The sequence below is a fragment of the Pongo abelii genome, chromosome 11 (genome assembly GCF_028885655.2).
Source record: "Pongo abelii isolate AG06213 chromosome 11, NHGRI_mPonAbe1-v2.0_pri, whole genome shotgun sequence".
NCBI classification, from domain to species: Eukaryota; Metazoa; Chordata; class Mammalia; order Primates; family Hominidae; genus Pongo; species Pongo abelii.
In genome coordinates, this window is record NC_071996.2 from 63,683,441 (window position 1) to 63,703,319 (window position 19,879).

The window sequence follows — 19,879 nt, forward strand, 5'->3', positions numbered from 1 at the left end:
TGACACCTGTAATCCCAGCACAATGGCAGCCTGAGGCAAGCGGATCACTTGAGGTCAGGAGTTCAAGACCAGCCTGGCCAACATGGTGAAATCCTGTCTCTTCTAAAAATACAAAAATTAGCCAGGTGTGATGCGGGAGTGCTTGTAATCCCAGCTACTCGGGAGACTGAGACAGGAGAATCACTTGAACCCGGGAGGTGGAGGTTGCAGTGAGCCTAGGCAGATTATTTTGTACCTCTTTAAGACTCAGTTTTCTCATCTGTAGAATGTGGAAAATAGTCTCCTGGGAAGGTCAGTTTAAAGATTAAATGAGATAAAGAAAATAAAACTGATTTTGGTACATAGTATTAAATGAAATTATCACATGATGATAATGTGTTGCTGAGTTGAAAAATTTGGTTGCAGAATAGTTCTCATTTGTAAAAAAGTGTGATACATATACACACATGTATACAGGAGTTCTGAAAGGGTATATACCAAAATGTCAATAGCAGTTACTCTTGAGGAAAAATGGAAGGCAAAGTAAGGGAGGATACTGCCACGTTTTACTTTGTACATATCTGTATGTACTTGTACATTATTTTTGTTGTGTTGGTGGTAGTGGTCATTTTGTTATTTGAATTTTTCAACAAATGTGCGATTTTTATAACTTTTAATAGCCATTAATCTTTAATCATTTAGTCCATTTTGTCTCTTTGTAAACTTTGAACAATCAGGTCTTGGTTTTTTGTTTTGTTTTGTTTGCTTGACAGAATGTTTTTGATTCAATGGAGATACCATACTGATTTCTCATAAAGAAACACCTGAGTCCTAGGTTACAATGAACTAGAAAAATGACTGAGAGATCTGGCTTCGGTGATAACCAGAGATTTTGTTCATAAACATATGGACTACATGCTCTGTGTCTTAGTCCATTTGCACTCTATAACAAAATACCTTATACCAGGTAATTTGTAAATAATAGAAATTTATTTCTCACAGTTTTAGAGGCTGAGAAGTCCAAGATCAAGGCTCCAGCAGGCTTGGTGTCTGGTGAGGGCCCAGTCTCTGTTTCCAAGATGGCACCTCATTGCTGCATCATCTAGTGGAGATGAACACTGTGTTCTCATATGGAAGAAAGGATGGAGGGCAAAAAGGACTGAACTCTGTGTGAAGCCCCTTTTATAAAGGTCTTAATCTTATTCATGTGGGAGCAGCCCTTATAACTTAATATCTCCTAAAAGGCCCCACTTCTTAATACCATCACAATGGGGATTAAGTTTCAACATGAATTTTGGTGGGGACACACATTCAGATTATAGCATTTCACCCCTGGCTCCCCCAGATTTATATCCTGCACACATACAAAATATATGAGATACATGTACAGAATACACATTTATTCCATCCCAAAAGCCCCCAAAAGACTTACCTTATTCCAGTATTAACTTTAAAATCTAAAGTTTCATCTTAACATTATCTAAATCAGATATGGAGATGAGACTCTCAAAGTACAATATATCCAGAGACAAATTCCTTTCCAGCTGTGAGCCTATGAAATTATACAGTTATATGCTTCCAAAAGACAATAGTGGGACAGACATAGGATAGACATTCCCACCCCAAAATGGAGCAACAGGAAAGAACAAAGGGCTAACAGGTTCTAGCCAAATCCAAACACCTCAAATAAACAACAAAAAACCCAGTAGGGCAAACATTAAACCCTGAAGCTTGAGTGTAGTCTTTTACTCCCATTTGTCATTTTCTGGACACACTGGGGTGGAAGTTGGGCTCCCAAGGCTCCAGGCAACCCTACTCCATCACATTGCTGGCTGCATTTCTTGTGTGTTGGAGTTGCATGCCTTTGGGTCTCCCAGCCTGGAGTTGCACCCTGGTGGCTCTACTGGTCTGGGGTCTTGGGATGGCCCTGCCTGGGCAACTCTACTAGGAATTGCCCTGATGGTGACTCTCTGCATTGGCCTCACTCCCACGGCTTTGGATAGTATGTAGATACCTTACTCATTGTTAAAAACAGGAACTAACATTTCCGATGAGCATATTGTGAGACAAATACTTTATATATTCTGTGTCTTTCAATCCTTTAGGTAAATATAATTTTCATTTACAGAGGAAGAAACCAAAGGCTCAAAGAGGCAAGTAAATTAATCAGGACCAAAACACAGGATTGTAAAATAAAAATAGTTTGTCATAGTTTACCATTTGGCATGCTGAGAAACTGGTGGCAGCGCTGTCACCTAAAAGTAGATAATTAGATTGGAAATCTGATCTGTCAAATTGCAGATCTTCTAGATAAATCTTGGTACTGGAGGGTGGGAACGTACAAGGCTTATAACCTAGTAGGCAGAAAATGGTTGAAGAAAGACTTGTGTAAGCCAGGATCTCTGGGTTGCTGATCCTATTTGATCTCATACTATTTAAAGAAAACTCAGAATTGAAGTTGATTCTTAGCTTACCAAAATTTCAAGATGTATTTTAATTAGATTGTGTCTAAATTAATTAGTTTCTATCTAAAGTGCTATGTATTAGGATAATTAATGTTTATCTTCCTTCATGAACTGTAGAGCTTCCTATGGAGAGCATTTGTGGTAGCCATGCAAATCCTTTAGTAAATCTTTCATTCTCTTTATTAACCTCGGAATAATTTGAAAGGTTTTTAAATTGGGACTATTTCATTTTTTTTTCAATCCACTCAACATTTATTAAATTCCTTAATAAATCATTGGAGGAAAGCAGTGATATTTTTTAGACTATTGCAGTTAATTATTGAGGATGAGAAGAAATGTTTGACTTAGGATATTACAGATAACTTAAGGCACTTAAACTTTTTTTCCCCTATGTAAGAAATAAGTGCCTTGGAAAATACAAAAAAAAAAAAAATGTTCAATACCAGCAATAGGAAACAATTCAATTTATGGAACTCTATTTTAACATTTATGATACTCATGAAAATTTAAAATCTATCTACACAAAATTATAGGAAATATGCTGCCTTAGTTTTGAAGAGGAAATATTGAAATTTTGCCTGGATAAAAGGGCAATTTTTAAAATAAACTTTTTGCTTTGCTTATCATAATCTAGAGTATGGGCAACCATTTTTAATAAACTTAGGATGTGTGCTATATTTGATCACCAGTGTTTTAAGTTTTACTTTTGAACACTAAGAAAAAATACAAAGTTAACATTATGGGCCAGGCATGGTGGCTCATGCCTATAATCCCAGCACTTTGGGAGGCCAAGGTGGGAGGATCACTTGAGCCCAGGAGTTTGAGACTAGCCTGGGCAGCATAGCAAGACCCTGTCTCTATACAAATAACATAATAATAAAATAAAAAACAAAGTACCTTATAGCACAAGTACCTAAGTACCTGTTTACCTCTTTAGATGCTGGTAGACCACTTGTTTTGCTAGTCTTTGAAATTGGAAGGGGTGTCAAATACACAGAAGCCAGAGTCATCTTGGCCAGATGGTGTTTGATACAGATGGATGGTTAGTTGTCATGCAGATCTCCTAGTTGGTAACTTGTTGCTGCCATCTGACTCAAAGAATCATTCACACACACTGGCTGTCAAAAGCATCTTCTCTTCTGTCTGTTTTAGCTGTCATGTCTGTGCTCTGTACAGAAGTGTTGACAAGACATTGCTGTTGTACATTTTCAATGTGGTTGTTAGTGAGTTTTCTGTTTCGTGAGGTCTTTGATAGTGCTAGAATGTACTTGCTTTGTAATTGTATTTTAAAAAAATACTATGACTGTGCAACAATAATCTGACCTTGTAAAAGGACTTTTCAGGTTTTAAATTTAGGCAGATATGTTTTGTGAACAAAAGCATTTAATAAAATGGAAAAAAAGACTAGTTTCATTTAGTTTCCAAATAGCAAATAAACCAAGTTCTACTGGTTATTTCCCAGTTTGATGTAATATTTCCTTTTGGACTTTCCCTCTCATAGTCTGTGGTCAAAATCTTTATACTCATTTCTGAATATGCATTTTCTCAAATTACTACCTTTTTTCTAACGGTATAAGCTTCCCTTTTAAAAAAAAAAAAAATCTTCAAACATTACCTATCTTTTGCATCCATTTTCTCAAACTTAGTTTCCCTTTGTCTTATTTACCTCTGACCTTGTTTCTGTTTTTAGTGTTTCCCTTAGAGAAATATAAGCAAAAGCATTCCTCCATTCCTTCAGATCATTTCTGAAAGCATATCTGTTCCTCTGATATTTCTTTTTTTTAAGTGAAAGCAAGTTTATTAAGAAAGTAAAGGAATAAAAGAATGGCTACTCCAGAGGCAGAGCAGCGGCATGGGATGCTCAACTCTGATATTTCTTTAACAAGTTAATTAGTTTGTTTATTCAACTAATATTTACTGAGCATCCTAATATGTGCCAGGCACTCTGTAATACTCTGGAGATATCAGGAGGAAATACTCTCTACCCTTGAGGAGTTCAGTCTAGAAGGAAATCAGACATTAGACAATTAGACTAGAATATTATAACTACTAAATACAAGTATGTGAAAAGTGTAGGAGGAAAACATGGACTCTTGCTGTTCTATTTCCCCTACTATACTTCCAGAGTGTTGGTTTTTAAAATTATTGTAGACTTTGCTCGACCTTTATAATACTTTCTTAAGTAGCTTAAGAAGTAGTTAAAACTTCAATTTGAAATAGCCATTGATCCATTAATTTTTCCTAGCTATTGAATACATTTTCAGGATTATTTATTTATTGTAATATCTTATATGCAGATGTGCTAAAGTATGTTTTTTAAGTCAGAGAATAGAAGATAAAAATTAACTGGCAGAAGCTTTCTGAGTTGGTTTCAAAAGAAAATATATGGTTTCCTCATTAAGGTGGGAAAAAAAGACATAGACTTGAATAACATAGACATTTATTCTGGGCCTGTCTCTAACTTGCTAAGTTTTTTGGACTGGTTACTTAATCTCTGGACAGTATAATGTATATACCTATCAAAATAAAATGAAAAAATAGGTACTTATTGATTGATGTTTGTGAAGAACTTTGAGTTCTTGGAGAAAGCTTTAATTAACGCAGAAATATATAGAGAAGACTGTAACTTGTTTGCTGATTCTTCAGCCCTGGTGGTGCTCTGTAGCCCAAGTAAATCTAAGGTATTTAGAATTTGCTATAGATTTTTGGATCCTTCATTCAGTCAGCTTACCACACTGTTTCTAGGGGGTTGGGTGTGAATTTATACAGGAATAAGATGTCTTATCCTGGGAAGCCAGGCCCTAGACTAAACTTGGGTATCAGTGATCAGTTCTGAGACATATTCATTGGACATATACTTCATGTAGACCCACATGATTCATTCTTCTGTTCACAATAATAAAATGTAATTGGAATCCATATTTCCTTTTTTAATTTTTCAGTGAACATATACTGAACATCTCCTATGTATAAGTTACTTAATCCATATGAATTCTATGGAGAATGTGAAACTATGTAAGACTGCCTTTAGGCAATGTGCAAAGACAACATACCACATGGGTTGCTTATCAGCTTTGCCAGTTATTCATATTTGGAATGGATTACTTATAAAAGTTCACCTTTTATTTGGGAAAATGTAGTATTTAGCTATAATTTCTTTTTTTTTTTTTTTTTTTTTTTGAGATGGAGTCTCGCTCTGTTGCCCAGGCTGGAGTGCAGTGGTGTGATCTTGGCTCACTGCAAGCTCCACCTCCCAGGTTCATACCATTCTCCTGCCTCAGCCTCCCGAGTAGCTGGGACTACAGGTGCCCACCACCAGGCCTGGCTAATTTTTTGTATTTTTAGTGGAGATGGGGTTTCACCATGTTAACCAGGATGGTCTCGATCTCCTGACCTCGTGATCCACCTACCTCGGCCTCCTAAGCTTTAATTTCTTAAGCTAATTTATATTTGCTAATCTATAAACAGCTATGTAATTTATTAAAATTTTTAAGTTTATTGGTCTCTGAAAATAATAGAGCTTCACTAATTTTGAACTTTAAGAATCAGTTTAAAGTCAAATATCTGGTATCTACTGAAGATCATTCTGAGATTATTAGAACTTCATTTAATTTGCAACTTAGTCATTATTTATTTATCCCTCCAGGGATAGAAATTGGTTAAAAAAAAAGTTCTCTGTTATTGTTTGGTGATACACTTTTAAGACTGTACTAATTTGGTAATTGTGATACAACAGTTTCAAATTTGCTTGAATTTTGCAGCATCTGTATTCCTCAGTACAAACTTGTGTCTTTTTTCATTGCTTTATTCTCACAGTCATTGCAATAACATAGCAAAATGAGTGGATTAACAATATAAGGGAAACTGTGGCATTTAAGATAGACACCAAAGGTCAACCATATTCTCTTAATTTCTTAAAACTTTGTGGAGAAGTTTCTGGTCAGTATAATTTTATAATTTGTATTTGTCCCTTTGATTTTTATCAACACTTCCTTAGTGTTTGTGTACTCTAAAAATAAATTTAGAAGTGTGTTTATTTGAAAGACACAAAATCTTAATTTTTTAAGTTATTGTGTATTTTTAAAGAATCACTTTAATATAGCATCTGTTGTATCATTTGTGCTTTTTTTTTTCATTAAGGAATAAATGCTAAATTACAGTTTTGATCCTTACTGAAGAATCAGGAAATCATAGATTGAATCCTTGACTGAAATGTCTTTAAATAAGATAATCTTTAAAACTTTTATGGTGCTTTAAGTGTCTTAAATCACTGATGTTTGTAACAATTACAAGTACATTCCTGTAGCCAGTTTGTATCTCATAAATCACAATACCTGCAAAATGACAATGTGGGCAACTCATATGTATTTATATTATTAATGGACGGTAAATATATGTTCATGTCTATCAGTGAATATCAGGCTAACTAGTTTTTATGTCAGCAGACTGAGAACTATGAGCAGAGAATACGTGAACAACAGGAACAGCTGTCACTTCAACAAACTATTATTGACAAGCTAAAATCTCAGTTACTTCTTGTGAATTCCACTCAAGGTATGTTCATGTTAATTTTTTATGTATTTCTAAAACCTCTTGGTGAACAGAAAGGTGTAAGTTGAGTTTTTCTATTTTATTCCTTTGTTGTTTCTCAATAGTTTTGATATTATAACTGTGGTACAGTTATATGTTATGTTTATTTAAATGAACACTTGCAGGATATGGGAAAGTGAACTTTCACATATACTATACTATATGGTGGAACTCTAAGTTTATAAAACTTCCTAAAAAGCAATTTGCCAGTAAATAGCAGCAAAAGCTTTTGAAAACATCTATGCCTTTTGAACCAAAAACTCAAGTCCTAAGACTACATCATAAGAAAATATTTGTTCAGGTACTCAAAAATATATATGCAAGGATGTGTATCACGGTATAATTTCTAATCATGGAAAGCTAGAAACAAATATTCAATGTGTACAGTGATCTATGTGAATAGCTATGTAGCCAAGAAAAGTGATGATAATAGGTGTTAACTTGTAAGAATATGTTGACGATGTATAGCAAAATGAACAAAGCAGGATACATAAATGTTATTTTCATTTATGCAGAAAAAGGTGATTCTTGTGTGAATTTATATGTATAGGAAAAGAAGAATTCTGATAGAATATATAAACCAAAATATTAACTGGAATAATTCACAGGTGATAAAAATTTGGGTAGCATTTACTTTTTATTCTTTTTGGCTGTCTGCATTTTCTAATTTTCCTATAATAAGCATGGAGTCATAATACAAATAATTATCTTAAATAAGAAATGCATACCTGAAAATATGACTTATATAAAAGTTGAATTGTTGCTGACAGATGCAAAGAGCATATTTCTAGTTTTCTGAATTCTGCATATTTTACATACTGCTGGCTTTTGGAGAGCAGGGGTTTTGTATGTTTGTTTAGTGAGAAGGAAGAAATATAAATGGACAACTTGTCAAAGTAACTATTACCTAAAGAATTTTCTAAAACTCCTACCTTAAAATCTATTCTCTTTATGGTTTTAAGTTTGTATTATTTTTTGCTTTTTCAGGTGGTACCAAAAATAAGGGTTTTCTGCTAATGTCCAAGAGGTTTTTGTCTTGCAGATAACAGTTATGGCTGTGTTCCTCTGCTTGAAGACAGTGAAACAAGAAAGAATAATTTGACTGTTGATCAGCCACATGATAAAGTGATTTCAGGAATAGCAAGAGAAAAACTACCAAAGGTAGACGCTGCTTCTGCAGAAAGCAGCATTTAAATGCTAATGCATAACATAGCTTCCTCATTTTATTTTTCTTAAGTGATCTACCACTGGAATTCCAAACAGAAGTTCCATATATACAAATATGTGGCTTAAATATTTCTAAATAGAAGAACTATTTTCAAGTAAAATAAAGGCTGATAGTTTTGTATTTCCTACTGACCGTTTTTCTACATCACAAGCATTTCAACAAAGAAAAGATTTAACAAAGAAATAGGGCTGGGCACAGTGACTTACTCCTGTAATTCAAACACTTTGGGAGGCCAAGGAGGGAGGATCACTTGAGCTCAGCAGTTTGAGACCAGCCTGGGCAACATAGGGGGATACCTATCTCTATAAAAAATAAAAAAATTGGCCACGCAGAATGGCACACGCCTGTAGTCCCAGCTACTCAGTAGGAGGATTGTTTGGGCCTAAGAAGTCAAGGCTGCTGCAGTGACCCATGATCATGACACTGCATTCCAGTTTGGGTAACAGAGTGAGATCATATCTCTAAATAAATAAATAAATAAATGAATTAATGAATGAATGCCGCATACATATGTACGTGTGTGTGTGTGTGGTGTATGTGTGTGTGTGGTGTGTGTGTGTGTATATATAAATAAACAATGAAATAAAAGATTAAAATCAGGTAAATAATAACACACAGATTAGATAATAGCTTTCTAGCTTTTTCTTCAATTATCTGTGCTTAGTTTAAAAGAAAAATCCACCCAACTAGCTTAAGCAAAACTATTGAAGTAATACAGAAAGAAATAGTACATATCCGCAAGGAGACATATACAAGGACGTTCATGCCGTGGGTTAGAAACAACCTAAATATCCACCAATAACAGAATAGTCCATCTTTAGAAACTTTAGAAAAATTAAAATATACTAAATATATATTAATTTGCCTAAATTTCAATAGCGATGTTGAGTAAAGATGGAAATTACAAAATGATAAAATGGGAATACTTTATGTAGTTTGTTGTTGTTGTTGTTGGTTTTCTTTTGTTTTGTTTTTGGATTTTTTTGGAGATGAAGTCTTGATCTGTCACCCAGGCTGGAATGCAGTGGTGCAATCTCTGCTCACTGCAACCTCCACCTCCTAGGTTCAAGCAATTCTACAGGCGCATGCTGCCACGCGTGGCTAATTAGGATACTTTATGTAGTTTTTAAAACATAACATTAATGTTTATGAAAACACAAATATGTAATAAAAGTATAAAAACCTGGACAGGAAGGGCACACATCTTCTTTAGAAAAACGATCACCTCTAGAATTGGGGAGAAAAGGGACTGTGATATCTGAGAAAGGAATAATGAGGGCTTCAGCAGTTATATCTGCAACTTTTTTTTTTTTTTAACAGAAGAGAGCTAAGCAAGTATGCAAAATGTTAACACTTGTTAACTCAGTAGTATATGTATGTATATTATATTGTTCTCCATGTTTTCATAAGTCATTGAAATTTTATAAGTTTGAAAAGGATATTTTTAATGAGATGAGTTGGCTTTTAGTGGGATGATACATATTTTGAATAAAATAAGAACTCCTAGCAAATAAGGTTTCTTAACATCAACAAGAACAATTAAATCAAGAGTGCTATATTTATTTCTTTCCTTCTAAATAAAGTAGGAGATTTTCACTTTGTCAGGGTTATTCAGTTACTGATTGCATAACGAAGACTATCTTATTATTTAACATCAAATCTGAGAAATCCAATTTTGAGAGCTTTTTTCTATAAATAAAAATGTTAGAATAAGAAGTTCTCTTGGTACCCCTTAGTACATATATTTTTATTTTAAACCATTCTTTGAGTCATTCAGTTTTCTTCACTCCCATTCGAATTTTCATTTATCTAAAAATGCTGATAAACACAGAAACCATGGCGTTGAAATATACTAGGTTTATTTTGCAAAAGAGGAAATTGAGAAACAATGATTCTGACTTTTTGGAATGCAATTTTGTTACTAGGCCTATTGTAGTACATTATAAAATTGTTGAATTACTATACTGACATAAATTTAGTGCTTAAATAAACAATATTTCTAATCTTCCTGTTTCAATGTCTTCCAAATGCCATTACTTAACTGCAAATTTAATAATAATTTATAGCATTCCTTTGAAAGTAATAGAATATCTCCAGTTTAAAGTATGTAGAAAGTAGTTTTGAAAATAAAACCTGGGTTAGAACAAAAGGGATGATGTGAAAAGCTCTAAGATATAGTAATAGTTTTGTTTTTTTAAATTTGGATAATTTGTTATTTATGAAAGTTTTAGAGTTTATTTTCAGTCAATAAGTATCAAAAGCAGACCTTCAACAGAAATCTTTTTAAAAATTATATTTGTTTAAATTCTATAAGCTAAGTATTTTATCTGTGAAATATATATTTGGATACCTGGGATGAAATTAAGTTTAAGTAACAGAAATCATTTCAGAGATAGCCTGTGTGCAAAGAATGAATAATATTACATCAATTATAACTATATTTTTGGGCAGACGGTAAGAGGAAAAGCTCCGAGTAAGGAATAAATCTAACTTCAGTGAGTTATCTTAATTATCTTTACTAATAGGGGAAAGGTTTATGTTTTAGCCACATTTTTATACTTTGAATAGCTCATCAACTCAATTTTCTTTGTAACCATTTAATAAAAATAAAAATTAAAAATTAACTGTCTTGTATTTCAGCTTTCTCTTCTTTTATATATCTCTAGCCAAAGTGCTAATAAGCACTAAACGTATAAGGGATTAAAGAAAAGAAAAAATATATTCTAAAAGAATGGATAAATTAGATTTATTGAATATTTGAGAGTTGGCTGTATGCTTAGTGTAAAAAAATTAGGCCTATGTTAGAAAAAATACTGGCCCATCAAGCAATGGAAATTAAAATATGTTCCATTGGCCTATGTGTTGATCTATACTTAGTGAGTTATAATTCACCTTTAGCTCATACAGGTGAAACCTTTCCTAAAGAACTCTGAATATATGGTTATATTCAAGCTTCTTCCACAATGAAAAAAATCCATGTCGGTTGCAGTTTTTTAAAAGTATGCACCCACATGGATGAGAACTAGAAGGCATTATAGAGAAATGGTTAAGGTGATGGTATGATTCTTTTTTATTCTATTTTTAATATGCTTTAATATTATTGGTCTTCTGCAAAACTAATCTATTTCTAGAAATCACATTCCCAGTCAATTGGCCTAGCTTCTATAATGAATTAGTAAGTTAATAGAAATGCTTTGAACCAGTAACAGAAGGAAGCCACTATGAGCCACCCACAGTCCTTTCCTCCTTCTGTTTGGTGGGTGGTTTGAGGATTTGTTTTCTTTAGACTATTTGTTTTGTTTAGGATTTTGTTTTGTCAGGATGTTTGAGAAGGGAAAGACTTGTGGACATTTTGGCAAATAGCCATTCTGGCTGCCTTGGAAAAAGAGACACAAAGTAGAGGAAAGAGGGATATTTGAAGGGGAAAGAGGCCCTTTTAGAAAATTTTACTTAAAAAACATGAAATTTATAGTTCAGTCTCTATTCATGTTATTCCTATACAAAAAGAATGCAAAAATCCTTTGACTTCTAAAGGGACAGAAAGAGGTAAAGACAAAGCCTCTATCATTAGATGACCCTTAGTACTCTGCTTGAGACAGTAGGGAAGGAAATACTCAGTTTAATGGAAAACCTTAGTTTTGTGTTTTGTACACCACAGTAATTTGCACAGTCTTTTGCATTATCTATCATATTATTCCAGACTTACCCCAAAACTGAGGGCTTAGAACGACAAATTTACCTGAGTTTCTGTGGGTCTGAAATTCTGCAGTGACTTACCTGGGTGGCCCTGACTCAGGGTCTCTTATGTTGAAGTCAGGATGTGGACAAGGACTGCAGTCATCCAAAGGCTTAACTGGTTGGAGGATCCACTTCCAAGATGAGTCACTCACATGACTGTTGGCAGGAGGCCTTTCCATATGAGCCTCTCTGCACAAACTGATAGCTAACTTCACTCAAAGTAAGGGATCTGAGAGAGAGAAAGGTGCCCTCTGTGACGTAGTCTCAAAGTCACATTCCTTCACTTCCACTTAATTTTGTTCATTAGAAGCAAGTCACTAAGTAGTAGGGCAAGAAATTAAGCTGCACCCCTTGAAGGGAAGAGTATCAAAGTTTCATAGATATGTTTTAAACGCAACACAGGTATTGTAGATTGTGGTGTACAGAAGAGGATGGATGTGAATGATCAAGAGACAAGGGGGCTGATACTTAATTTACCTTATGACAAATATTGATGAAAGGTAAAGGAACTTAATATTCACTTAATAGTGAATTAAATTCCTGAATCGTGTGATTATTAATCCTAAAGGGAAAAAATATCATAGCCTGTCATCTTAAGAACAATTTCAAAAATTCTAATATGAATATACTTTCCAGAGGAGAATAATAGCAATGCTTAGAGAACTAAGAAATTGTTGCATATTACTAATTCTTTTTTATAATGTTAAAAACTGAAAATGCAGATAGGAAATCAGATAACAAAAATGCACACAATTATTCTTGACAAAGGCCGTTCATCTCTTGTTTACAGAACACCATTGTCAGACATAGTAACTTATGTCCATGTTAGCAGTTACTATTTAAATAACAAGTTTTGTATTTGTGTAACAAATATAAAGGCATTCTATAAAAATACAAAACTATAAATTGTCAGTTTAATTCACTTTTTTAAAAACCAGGATTGTAATGTACTGTGTCACTTATATAATCTCAGAAATGAGATTTTTGTAATTTGCTTCTGGGAAACAGTTTGGTTGCCAAGCTAAATACTATCTTGAGTGTCTAGGTTTTGACAGAAATTGTTTGCCCTCATCTTTCTATGCTACTTTTTGTTCCTGTGGAGAATTATACAAAATTCTTGGGTGGTTTGATGCAAGAAAATATGTAGAAAGCAATAATGTAGAAGACAAAAAATTTGGTGATATTGGTAAATTGATGTTCTTCATTTATCCAATAATTCTGAATTCATGATGTATACTTAATACTGCCAACCACTAGAGAGCAAAGAGATGTTGTCCCTGTCTTCTGGCTTAAAGTCTTGATTTAATAATTAACATTATTGAATGTTGAAAAGTTATTTCAGATTCTAGGATCCAAAATATGAAGTGAACATGGTATGAGTTCACTAATTAAATAGAGTTTATGTTTTCTCATGTCTATATATTTCTAATTTATTCTTTAAACATGTCTTTATTTTTCATCTGAGTTAATCAAAAACTCAAGTAAATGACGAGAGCAGTTGTTACTGAAAGATGTCAGTTAAACAGTTTGCAGATTTCAAATATAGCTATCATTGTGATTAGATCAGCAGATATGGTGGCTTTGAGGAACAAGAAAGATTTTTTAGGTTTAGAATAGTATAAACAGTGATATAGCTGTGGAGCTGGCAGTTGCAAGCAGTAAGATGTGCTGTACCTGACAATTGCAAGTAAATATAGAAACTCTGACATGTTTGGAGAAAGCTGTTGTCTAAAAAGTCATTTGTCAATCACTTACAGAAGAAGTAGTTATTGAACTCCTATTTGCCAAGCCTTGCTAGTCATTAACAGAAATACAAAAAACAAAACACAGCAATAGCAATAGTATTGTAACAGACAACATCTATCCCCTTTAAGGAGCTATAGTCTGGTTGGGGAAATGACGATTTGGAGACCTACAGCAATTAGCAAGCTTTATAAAATAATGTAAAGTTCTAATTATATAACAATATGAAACCCCATCTCTACTAAAAATACAAAAATTAGCCGGGTGTGGTGGCAGGCACCTGTAATTCCAGCCACTTGGGAGGCTGAAGCAGGATAATCGCTTGAACCCGGGAGGTGGAGGTTGCAGTGAGCTGAGATCGCGCCACTGCACTCCAGCCTAGGTGACAAGAGTGAAACTCCATCTAAAAAAAAAAAAAAAAAAAAAAGACTAACTATAATTTTATGGCACAGATAAAACATATAGGACCTTAATTTAAAAATTAAAATTCTCAGTGAGCTTAAGGTAGGCTTGATCAAGGGCCCAAAATTTAAGTTTGAGTACAGAAAAGAAGACAAGTTCTTACTTCCTTTATCTTGGTTATGTGTGCATAGATAAGTAAAGTTAAATTTTCTACAAGACTTTGATGGAAAAAGGATAATTTCTAGACAAGAGCCAGAATTATTCTAGGTCACTTGGGAGAACATTATGTATGTAAACTGAAAGCTAAAACTGAGGGTTTTGAATGAGGCATTTCATTTACCATAACCATTTTTAGTTGACATAATCATGGCTTCAGAAGAGAAAGTGCTTTCTACCTTTTTCTTACTTTATTCTATAGACAGTCCTTCAGTGAGCGGCATTTACGCATGGTCTGCTCCTTCAATTATGTATAGCAGTTTTGGCAGGCAGTACATGAACTTGAACTCTGTTTTGCTTTCTGATCTTCTGTAGCTAATAAAATCCTAATCTCACAGGTCTAGGTCTTAGATGGCATCCCCATCCTTACACTGGTCATATCTTTTATACACTGGACTTCAAGTGCAGTGCCCACTTAGGGATCTTCGTCCGAGTTTTGGGCCCCTGTAGCTTCTCTCAACACTCCAGACACTTTCTGTTGCAAGTCCCCTAAACTTTCTGTTTGTTAAGTTGCTATATGTTGTCCAGGTACCTGGTTTTATATTCATTGTAAAAGCTTTAAAATGGTTTATAGGTAAATGATAAATGTTTTTCATCATTTGAACAAAAGCTAAAAATTAGGCCGTTAGTCAACATATGTAACTGCTAAGTGATTTCTATGGAAAAGCCAAATCTCATTTACATCATCTAAACACATAGCACCTCTTCTAAGAGAGGAACTTGAAATGAATGTAATTGCATGTGTTTGTTACTCAACTTTTTAAAAATTTGCCCCTGAATTCCTTTAATGTTTAATCTTTTCTTTCCATCTTTTATCATACAGAAATGGTGATTATGCACACTGTACAATGGCACAGGCCAATGTAGGCTGGGGCTTAGAGAACTGGAGAAAAACATGTGTTTGTGTGTAGTACCTCAGGTACTCCTTGCCTTGCAGTCCAAAGCAAATGTACCACTTCTCCTGGTTTTCTTTCTGGAAACTGTGTTATATATACCCTATTTTTATATACAATGCTTCTATATTACTCCTCTTTAGAGACTAGCCTTTTTTATAGACTTTCTGGTAGAATGTTAATTAGAAAGGAAAATAACTGTCTTCCACCAATTTATTCATTAAAAGTTCAGTTTTTTCCAAAGCGTCATAATACATAAACTTTTTTTTTTTTTGAGACAGGGTCTCATTCTGTCACCCAGACTGGGGTGCAGTGGCACCATCTCGGCTCACTGCAACCTCCACCTCCCAGGCTCAAGTGAATCTCCTGCCTCAGCCTCCCGAATAGCTGGGATTACATGCATGCACCACCACACCTGGCTAATTTTTGTATTTTTAGTAGAGACGGGGTTTCACTATGTTGGCCAGGCTAGTCTTGAATGCCTGACCTCAAATGATCCACCTGCCTCGGCCTCCCATAGTGCTGGGATTACAGGCGTGTGCCACTGTGCCTGGCCGATACAGAAACTCTTAAGAAAAAAAATTGATATCCAAAACACTTTAATAATTGCATTGAAATTTTCTGTTGCAGAAACTTTGTTTCCAAATCTAAATTATTAATTAATCCTAACCCTTTCCTGCTCTGGGTTTGTGTTTTTGAATTCAGTACATCATCTTACAGTTTTTGCTTTTGTTAAAATACTGGAAATAATTTTGAGGAAGAAAAGAAAATAAGAAGTGATATGTCACCTTCTAAATTCTCTTTCCTAACTTAGAAGCAAATTCGAATGTCTCTAGTATGGCTTTTCTCTCCTTATTTCCCCTATCATCCCTTTTCTCACACTTCCCTTTATTTAAAACTTGTCTTCAAAGCACACAAAATAGAGTTGATAAGAATCTATCCAGCCCTGATTTCTCTTGGCCAAGGCATGAAAGGCTGTTCTCTCAACCTCGATAGGTAAGGAATAGCCCCCGTCCACCTCCATCTTAGTCTGTATTGCTGTAAAGGAATACCTGAGGCTGGGTGATTTATAAAGAAAAAAGGTTTATTTGGCTCATGATTTTGATATCTGTAAAAGTTCAAGATTGGACATCGACATCTGGCAAGGGCCACAGGCTGCTTCCACTCATGGCCGAAGGCAAAGAGGAGCCAGCATTGCAAAGATCCCATGATGAGAGAGGAAGCAAGAGAGAGAGGGGAGGTGGCAGATTCTTTTTAACAACCAGTTTTCTCAGGAGCTAAAAGAGTAAGAATTCACGCACCTGCCATCCTTACCCCCACAGCCCCCAGGATTTCTCTATTCATGAGGGATCTGCCCCCATGACCCAGAACCCTCCCATTAGGCCCCACCTCCAACATTGGGGATCAAATTTCAAAATCAGATTTGGAGGCGACAAGTATCCAAACTATAGCACCCACAAACCATCTAGTTTATCTTACTATTATAACCTGTCATCCTAAAAGTTCTCAAAATCTGGCTGGGCGCAGTGGCTCATGCCTGTAATCCCAACATTTTAGGAGGCCAAGGTGGGTGGATCACTTGAGGTCAGGAGTTTGAGACCAGCCTGGCCAACGTGATGAAACCCTGTCTCTACTAAGAATACAAAAATTAGCCAGGCATGATGGTGGGTGCTTGTAATCCCAGCTACTCTGGAGGCTGAGGCAGGAGAATCGCTTGAATCTAGGAGGTGGAGGTTGCATGAGCCAAGATCATACCAGTACACTCCAGCCTGGGCAAGAGTGAGACTCTGTCTCAAAAAAAAAAAAAAAAAAAAGAAAAAAAGAAAATTTCTCTAAATCTGTTTTGAAGGTATTTTTTTTTTCAGTGTTATGAAATGCTTCTACATTCAACCTGCTGTGATTTTTTTTTGGTTGAATTATATGATGAAAATTCAGCCTCAAATAGATATTGTAGTTGAAAAGGGGAAGAGTATTTTAATAGCCTTTTTAGTGATTGTGGATAGCCTTTGATATGCATTAAAACTTGGTAGTGTCTTAAAATGTTAGCTGCAATATGGAATCTGAAACCATATCAATGAACTTTTCTGCTACATTAAAAGCTGTTGGTCTGTCTTGTACTTTGCATATGTCTTTTACTAATGTATGATTCTGAAACATCATGAATCAATCATTTGGAAAATATTGGTTCACTAAGTTGTGTAGATCTTGCAAATGTTGACCTATTATATAACATTTTAAAATCACATTTAACATCATCACTGATTGCATCAGAAAAATCTTTTAAGTATTGGGCATCTGTCAAGCTTACTGTGACAGGTACAGGTTTTCCAAAATTTTAATTTTCACTTGAAAGCTCAAATTTTATCATTGGCAACAAATCTTGTCAGTTGCTTTCCTTAACATGACAGGCTAACTTCATTTGCTTTTGAGAAAATGTCTGAATAACCATAGCTTGTGTGTCAGTCATTCTTTCAAGCAAAAATGGCATTCCATTAGAAAAGTAACTAGTTTACTTGCAACTCAAATAGTTGCACTAGTACTTTTCCCCAAGACAATAATTGTACTTCAGTATGCAGCAGAAGTCCTTTTGTGTATACTTCCCATTTTGTCACACAAAATATTAAAAATATGTTGAGATCAAGTTTCAATAAAAGTAATCATTTTTACTGCCTTATTAAGGACATTCTTAGTTGAAACTGCCTTTTTTTTTTACTGAGTGTGTGACATTGAAGAATACAGTGACAACAGTTTGATATGGCCTTAGTCATACTCGGGCACCAGCAGTTTTATTCATTGTTTTTGCATCATCAGTCTAAATGCCAACACAGTAAAAAATGCAAATATTAATAATATCTTAATTGTGACAATAGTTGATTTCAATTATGTCAGGCTCTGGGATTTCATTTTATTCTACTTACAAGCTAATAAGTCAGTCAGTTACTGTTTCATGGGTGGGTACTGGAGGAAAACAGAAAAGTGAATCAGAGAAAAAGGACTTAATTATTTACAGTAAAGCTAGTAGCCAAGAACATCTTATTTTCATTGGTCCCGCCTAGGAGGTAACACAGACACAGATGATGCTTATACATGCAATGGTTACATTAAAGGAGAGGCATATTGAGCTTGGGGAACCCACCATTTTATAGCAGGCAGTAAGCATGCCTGCTCTTTGTCCAAGAGGGAGACATTACCTGGTCTTTCAAATTTGCTCTGCAAACACAAGCCTGAGAAAAGCCTCAGGTAAAGAACAGTGAGATTCTTGTATTCCTGACATGAACAGCAAAAATATGCCAGGATGCTGAGGGGCCATGGCAGATTACCTCTCCCAACAGTGGATCCCTTGAAAGGCTCTTGGGACCTTTAAGGATCCTGGACCATATTTTGAGAACCACTGGTTTAACCAGATTATAATTTCCTGTTAGAAAAAAATCATATTGCCTTTTTCTCAGTAATTTACTTTTCATCCTCCTGAAAAAATGTCATGTTCTAAGAATATTCCAGCATCTCCTCAGGAACTTTATTTGTACATGGAGGTCCTAGTGCTTCCTCATCAGTTCTTTTCACATACATTGGATAATCAATTGTTTTACATCTTCATACTTTAAATCATGATGCTTGTAAATTAATCTATATTAAGTCTAGAGCAGACTCTGAATTTTGACTCTAATTTGTTAAAAGATAGTTTGATAGTAGATATCTGCATTTTCTAGTATGTTCCATAAAACCCTAGGACTATGAAGTGCTGCATACTAGGTACTCTGTTTGGTAATTTTTAAAGGCGCAAGACTGTATCTGGGATCTGAAATCAATACCAAGAAAACCACTTAGCTTTGTTTAAGTACAGGATCTTCAGCTAACACTCTTCCCAGTATTGTATTTTAACATCCTCTAACTGGATTTGTAGTTCCCTCTAAGATACTGCTAGATTTTGAGGGTAGAGGAGGGGGGAAGAGTCACCTAATTTTTTCATTTGCACCTATACACTCTGAGCTTCTCTGCTGCTTGGTTAAGCAGTGTCTTGCTATGTTAGAAAAGCTGATTTATTTCCTGAAAGATTTTTTTCTTTGCCAGTTAGTCATCTTTCTGTATACTTATGCTCTAAACTATATATCTTAGAATCCTAATAAAACTATTGTATAGCAGTTTCCACACATTCTGCATTGTCATTAACCTGTGGTTTTTGTCTGCCTCCCTGATAAGTCCCTTTTGGAAACAAATAATTCTAAGATGAGCATCTTTTGTTGTCTCTTTCCTGTTATGTTTGTCAATAGTAGTGTGATTTTTGCATTTAAGCTTAGTTTCCTCTAAGTAATTCCATATTTGATGGATTTACTCATTGTTATTTCTACTCCTAATTTCTCTGGACTATTTAACATTAAAGACAGCATGTTTCCCTCTACATTTTATCTTAATAATATTATAGGGAGCCACTGACTTGTCTGTATTCTCTAGAAGTTACATCTGGACCGTATGTCTGCTAGATGGCCAAATGGCCACAGTGAATCTCCTTGCTTTCCTTCTTGCTTCTGCTAATTGAACATTCTCTCCTACCTTCTCTTTTTTACCTGTGCTGCAGCCTGAGACTCCTCACTTCTGTCCTCAGTCTTGCTTCTCATCTTATCCTG

General features: G+C 34.8%; 1 protein-coding gene across 3 annotated transcripts in view; it reads left to right on the plus strand.

Annotated features, from left to right (window-relative positions):
• TANK (TRAF family member associated NFKB activator) overlaps positions 1-19,879 on the plus strand; it is a 75,642-nt gene that overhangs the window by 36,066 nt on the left and 19,697 nt on the right. For all 3 annotated transcript variants that reach the window (XM_024243448.3, XM_024243447.2, XM_009237776.4), the window contains 2 exons: positions 6,890-6,998; positions 8,077-8,195. In XM_024243448.3, coding sequence (XP_024099216.1) covers positions 6,890-6,998; positions 8,077-8,195 — 228 coding nt within the window. The remainder of the gene's footprint in view (positions 1-6,889; positions 6,999-8,076; positions 8,196-19,879) is intronic.